Raw genomic sequence first — 7,284 nt, forward strand, 5'->3', positions numbered from 1 at the left:
TTGATACCGTTTAAATTGACGAGAATGTAAAAATAGTCAGAATGTAAACAATTTTATCGTACCTATTTTCAAAATTTTTTTCTTATTTTTAATTTACATCAAAATGCATCGAGTTTCATCCTCGCTATTTTTTAAGTTTAAGTAAGGATGAATCCAATTTTATTCTTCTTATTTTTTTGGTGTCCAGTTCACCGCTATTACTTTTTACAAATCTATCATAACCATGTCTTAAAAATATTTAGGTAAATGAATCCATTTCCGGTTTTCAAAATGTCTAAAAACATGTTTTCGTTCTTTAATTATTTTTACTCATACGGTGGTGGTTGCACCCTTTTATTTTGGATCGTGGCTCCAGTATCACTCGGCAAAGACAAAGATAATAATATAACGTGGAAATAGCTGAAAACGTGAGAGGACGGGAAAGGAAAACAAATGCCTTTCTCGATCTTGAATCCATCACTGGAAACAAAAGAAAGTCAAGTCCACTAGATAATAAAGAGAAGAGAGAGACAACATGCTTTGGTCAAGAATCAAAGTAGACTTCTCTTCCTCCTCCTTGTCCCTTTATTTGGTGGGCGGAAGGCTTGACCTTGACTGACTTCCTTCAATATAAAACATCCACAGCCGACATAATAAATTATTCGTTCACACTGAAAATAATAAGCACGCTATTCTCCCACGGAAAATAATTGACATGCTGTTTTGAAACACAGCCATTGGATTCTCCTCAATTATTATGCTATCTTAATATCACGGCCCGTATGCTATTTCCAAGAAATCACCCAATCTTGGAAGAAGGTGGTGATGAAATATCGTCATAAGTCACGAGTGACGTTTTTGTGCTTACGCACAGGATATATAGTAAGAGGTTAGGTTAATGCTTAGCACTGCCCACTTGTACTTATATCTCAAACTTCAATATATATATATAGAGGTCTAGATTCCTTCAAGTACATACCTAGAGAACTCACCAAGAGGAAACAAAGAAGCATTCAGTCAAGATAGATAGTTGTTTTAACCAATCAGTACAGAGATATGACTATTGATTTATCAACTTGTTTTGTGGATACTTCTCTTAGTTTATTTGACCTTAACATCAATCCTCTCATGTATTCCGATCATCCGACGGCGGCGACGACGGTTTCAGAGACGCAGCAGGTGAGTAGTAGAGTTTGTCTATGAATGCTATACCCATGTATGTATCATTAGCTAGGTTACTGAATTTTGGTTTGCTTTTTGTTTATGTAGGCAAATGTTTTAGTTGCTGAACTGAATAAAATGGTGGAAGAGAACAAGAAACTGAGTGAGATGTTAATGGTGATGCACCAAAACTACAACACTTTGCGATATCATATGATGGAGCTAATAAGTCACAACAAGAACGCGGATAGCAAAGGGGTGCAAACATCAAAGAAGAGAAAGTTCGAAAACAATGAAGAAGAACATCATGTTAACAATACTAATAGCGGAGGATATGCAGAGAGCAGTTCAAGTGAGGAAGGTTACTCCAAACAAAAACCAAACACGAGTACTGAAGAATCCAATATCAAGATATCTACAGTTTACGCAAAGGCGGATCCTTCGGATAACCGCCTTGTAAGTTATCAATATGTCCAGATCATCTTTTATTTTTTATTAAGTCGGACGATTGATGCTAATTATCTGAGTTCCAACTGAACATAGAATGTCCTTCCATTTTGAACCTTAATTAACAACCGCGCTATGTTTGTTATGGTCACAGGTTGTGAAGGATGGCTATCAGTGGAGAAAATATGGTCAAAAAGTTACAAGAGATAATCCATCCCCGAGGGCTTACTTCAAGTGCTCTTTTGCTCCTACCTGTCCGGTCAAAAAGAAGGTGCAAAGAAGTGTGGAAGATCAATCGATCTTGGTGGCAACGTATGAAGGTGAACACAATCACCCACACCCATCTCAAACCGACGGAATTCTGGCCGGTTCCAACGTCCGTGGTCAAGCAAACATAGGATCAGTTCCTTGTTCGACTTCAATCAATTCTTCAGGACCAACCATTACACTTGATCTTACCCAACCTGGATTAAGTCGTCATCAAGATATTGGTAGTGCCCATAAATCTAACTCTGATGAGATCACCAAGTCGCCGGTCTTTCATCAGTTTTTGATTGAGCAAATGGCTTCTAACTTATCGAAAGATCCTACTTTCAAATCAGCGCTCGCAACCGCGATTTCCGGAAGATATTTTCAGCAATCTCTTGGCAACACAAAGTTTTAGAGAAATGAAACGAAGCAAATAAATACCACGAACGAACTATGAGCACGTCCAGCACTTATGGATCTTTTTTTTTTTTTTTGAAGAATATATTGATCAAAGGAAGAGGTCTAAATGAAAAGGTTTCATTCTTATACGGTTCTTTGGAGTTGGTTCATAAAAGCTTAGATTTTATGTAAATAGATATCAATTTTGTCTTTGAAATACTCCTAATTAGATTAAATATATGTAATCATTTTTCATGAAACTTCAACTACGAGTTTCGATCATTACACACATACTTGTTCTTCTTCAAATGAATGATAAATCACTATTATAGGCGAGGAGGGGGATGGGTATACATAAAAGGAATAAAAGGAATTGTAAAGACAATGAAAATAAAAAAATAAAATGAAAAACTATTTACTAGACGGTGAAGGATCCGTTGACATGGTTATCATTTTTTCTACCAAATCCAAACAACAATGAATTTAAAGCCAATATTTTGGTGACACGTTCCTCATATAAAACTCTAGAATTCTACAAAAAATGAGAATATTCCGAAATACGAAACTTCACCATTCACAAATTTTAATTTCAACCGTTAATCTTCGATGGTTGATATTCAAAATGATAGATGGTGGTCTTATACATCTCGGAATGCTCTCATTTTTTGGTGGGAGTGTAGAGACTTATAAGAAGAACATGTTATCAAAAGATTAGCTTCAAATTCATTGCCGGTTGGGTTTGGTAGAAAAAATGGTGCCAAAATATCAAGATTATGTCATTATAACCATGTCAACGGATCCTACCCCTTCCTGGACATGCACATTACTCTCAAAGACTTAAATACTAGTATTGGAGGGGTGGGTACTGTTTGTACCCCATTAAAATGGTTCACGTGCGTGTCGCGCACAAGCTATTCCATGCCGGTGAAATACAATTTATTGGAGAAACTTGCGGTTTATTAAAAAGTCCACGTGGCTTATTGAGGAATTCCAGCCAGACTTATTAAGGAAGCCTGGTGATTTATTAAAGAAATAAATTCTAGTTTATTGAGGAAGCCCAACTGAACTTAGTAGGGAAGCCCAGTGGTTTGTCAGAGAAACCAATTCTTGCTTATTGAGGGCCCAATCAGACGTACTGAGGAAGAAACCATCACTGGCTTATTATGGCTTAGTAAGAAGGCCGGTGTTTTTATCGAAGAAACCATCACTGGCTTATTATGGAAGCCCAATTAGGCTTATTTTCGGGCCCAAATAGCTTATTATGCAAACCGGTTTAAGATAAATACAAATCTTAAATATGGATCTTTTGAGATAACTATAAATCCAGATAACACAGACACATAACTTTTAAGATATATACAGATCTATGAAAATAGACATAGATCTTCCTGGATAAATTTAAATCTTGACAAGATATACATGGATCTTTCAAGATGTGCACAAATATAGTAAAGATAAGCATGAATCTTCCAGGATATATACAAATATTGGGGAGATCACTATAAATCCAAGTGGTTATTTAAGATAACTACAAATCTCTTTAAGATTGATGTAAATCTTGGTGGTTATTTGAGATAACTACAGATCACAACAATTAGATTTGTCTTCTGCCTATAAATAGAGGTTGAAATCCAACTCAAAAGGTACACAAGCACAATTAATGTTCTCCTCTAAAAAAAAATCGTCTAGAGCTTTCTCTGACTTAGGCATCGGAGTGTCTTTGCAGGTACCCACTCAATTTTCATCTACAATTTATAAAGAAATATAGCAACGACGGAGACAATGAGTCCGTGAACCTGATTGTTAAGAAGAGTACCTAGACGATCTCAAAAATCAATATCCAAGATCAATCTAATCGTATCCAAATAATACAATCGAAATTCAACCAAGTAATTAAACTTGTTGTATATCTTTCAAGACACGAATTCTACAAAAACAAGTCTCGTAATCGATTAAAATTAGATGGACGTATCTACTTACATTGAATACGTACAACTTGCGTCAATCCAATTATAAAGACAAATAATATAATAAAAAAAGGAAAAACACAAGACACCACAAATTTTGTTAGCAAGGACATAACAACTGTAGAAAAACCTCAGGACCTCGTCCATATTTGAAAACCGAGTTGTATTAACCAACTACAGACACTGGACTATTATCAGTCTTCGAAATAGAATCTACATGAGACCGAAGCAAACTCTTTTTAATTCTTGTTATGAATATGAGTGAAGTTGACTGACATTTGCGAAAAGTTCATCAACAAGAGGTATGTGTAGACTAAACCATCTTGTTTACTCACAATATTTACCATTTAACCTTATGATACTATGTCGTATGACTTTAGTAGATTTAATGTTACAAAAAAGAAATTTCGAGTCAAGCTTGTCATGATAAATATCTCCAAATATGATTCAAGCAATGGATGTTCTTCGCATATGACGAATACCCAGAGGTTCGACTGATAACTTGTCAGCCGAACCTAGGTATATTTTCAAAAAATATAGGCCGAACTTCACTTTGTAACTGAAGAGTTTAGGTTTGACTGTTTCAAAGAAAAAAATGAACATCCGGACGAAGCGTGTTTTTTAACAAAGTGAAGTTCGTGTATCGTTTCCATGTTCAATTATCAGCCGAACTATTCTTCTGAAATATTAAAAAAGAAGAACAAAGATTTGGGTTTCAATATGCAGATCCGAAGCTAACTCAGTTTTCCTCCTGGTTTTTGGTGGTGAAGCACTTTTTTCTACAATTACTTATGTAATTCTTCGTTTAATTTTTGTATTCTTTAAGTGAATGTAATGAAAAACATATCAGAAAACTGAAAATAAAGAAGATGAAACCGATAATTTTGATTCTGATAATTTTTGATTTGATTGAAACTGAAACTGATTCAGATGACTTCAGATTTCCAGTGTCCTGAAGAAGAAGAAGAAAACTATAGATGAAAACTGAAATCTCGAATATGTGTTTATTTGTACCCGTGATTCTGACACGCGTGTTTAGTATAAGTAACTTGATAATTTTCTTTTTTTTCAAATTTTTCGGACCGACGGTTAAACCATTTCCCCCGGCTGAACTATAAGATATAAGTACGGTCAGTTTTTTTTTCGATTAACCAACAAATTGGATTTTTTTTTTTTTTTTTGAAGCATGCATGTATTAAAAAAGAACTAAATCTAATAGGTGTACAATTCTAGTACCGGATGATAGCTGTGGTGAGTGCCCTAAATCTAATGGGTGTGTTTTTAACCAAACAGTTGCCCTTAGTAGTATTGATGGTCATGATTAGCAGATGGCTACATTGGTTATGCATGTATGCCACGTGAGAGTGAGAAAGCTAGGGGGTATTGTTGTTTTAATCGAAGACAACTCTAATTTGATACACTTCTTCTTTTCTTCTTCCCTTTGAATCTCCACTGTTTCCATACAAACTCATCTCAAGCAGTCAAAGAGATTTTTGGTTTTAAAGGCAAATTTGAACAAGACCCAGCCTCCCGTATTCCTCCAGTGCAGAGGTAGGGGTTTTCTCCATTGGAAATTTGGAATAAAATTGTGCATTTGATTTTCTATTTCTAATTTCTAATTTTGTTTTCCTAATAATCCATGACTGTTGCGTTTGAATCGATTGTGCATTCAAATTTCTTTAAGGATTCAAGATGCATTGTCTTTGTCGTTCTAATGTTAAGAACTAAAAGAAATTTAGTATTACGAATATCTTTTTTTTTTATCATTACTGCAGCTCACCTAAATGTCGAAGTATTCATGCTTATTGTTTTCTTATAACCATTGGATTCACTAATTTATGTCAAAAGGAATTGATTAATTTAGTATTGTGTTCTTACCAGCACATCTAATTGATTAAGTTAGTATTATGTTTAAAAGACTTGAACTTAATTAAGTTAGCTGTGCTGGACTTACTTTTCATTGGATTAGCGTATTTGTTTATCTTAATACTGTTTTTGTATTTTGAATCCTTCCCTTGTGAATGGCAAGTTTCTTTTTTATCTTTTCAAAAAATTGTTCCTTTAGCTCTTGAAGTACCTTGCTGGTAAGGCTGAGATGGCTGTCATAAGCTGGTGTTGGCGAAGTTTGATACTTGCTTTGTTTTCATTTCAATCTGTTTAGTGTATAATATTCTTGTGGGTGTAATATTAGATCAGCTGTGCATGATAGGAAGTTTTTAGTCACCTCTTGATCAAGTTCAAAATTTAGGTCACAATTTCTGTGTACTTGACGCGTGTAATGTGTATACTTACAGCAAAATGTTTATAATATATGATCAGTGGTGATGGCAGATGTGTTAGGGGGAGTTAAAAATGTTTTCAATGTGGGTTTTGTTCGGTCAATGGTCTGAACGTTTTCATTTTTTTATGCATCTTTTTGTTTTTGACATATCGTCAGGGTCGGCTTACAATTTTTGGGTGCCCTAGGCGAACGTGATATATGGGGCTTTTAATGGTGACTAATCAAAGGTAAAGTTGGAATTTCAGTTTAGAGGGAGACAAATTATGTATTCGAAAGGATAATTTGGATCCAACTATGCAGCCAAAGGCCTCTCAATTTTTTTTCCAGTATTTTTAGCTAGATTTTGGTTTGTAAACTTATTATTTGGCATAAGATAAGCAGCCCCTAAAAACTGGTAATTGATTTGAAAAATTAAAATATTAGTGATAACTATAGTTGATACATAAAATTTAGTAACAATACATCTGTTACAATCATGTTGCCGTAACAAAATGTTGTCCTAACATCTATAACTGTTACAGTTATCTATTAGTTAAAAAAAAATTTATACGCTAGAAGAAAAATTCCTCGGGGCATCATAGGTGGTATCAGAGTGCATGTTCTGACTTACCAGGACTGTGTTTGGTGTTCTTGTTGCTTTAATGAGTGATTTCCCGAAGTTCCTCTTACTTTCCAATACTTCTGTTGCTTTGAACTATAGTAATGTTCTGATGTGTCACATTTGGCTCTGTATTTGATGGAGAAGAAGCTTTCTATTATTGGTGCCACCGATTTGTTATGAGACTCCAAATCTGTTGAGAT

At 34.8% G+C, this 7,284-nt stretch overlaps 1 protein-coding gene across 1 annotated transcript; it reads left to right on the plus strand.

Annotated features, from left to right (window-relative positions):
* The first annotated feature begins 897 nt into the window (after positions 1-897).
* Positions 898-2,471, plus strand: LOC113321137 (probable WRKY transcription factor 40). Its single transcript, XM_026569019.1, has 3 exons — positions 898-1,158; positions 1,249-1,596; positions 1,742-2,471. Exons 1-3 carry the CDS (start codon positions 1,036-1,038, stop codon positions 2,249-2,251), a joined length of 981 nt encoding a protein of 326 aa, XP_026424804.1. The 5' UTR covers positions 898-1,035; the 3' UTR covers positions 2,252-2,471.
* Positions 2,472-7,284: the final 4,813 nt, after the last annotated feature.

This window comes from Papaver somniferum, chromosome 11, assembly GCF_003573695.1.
Source record: "Papaver somniferum cultivar HN1 chromosome 11, ASM357369v1, whole genome shotgun sequence".
NCBI classification, from domain to species: domain Eukaryota; kingdom Viridiplantae; phylum Streptophyta; class Magnoliopsida; order Ranunculales; family Papaveraceae; genus Papaver; species Papaver somniferum.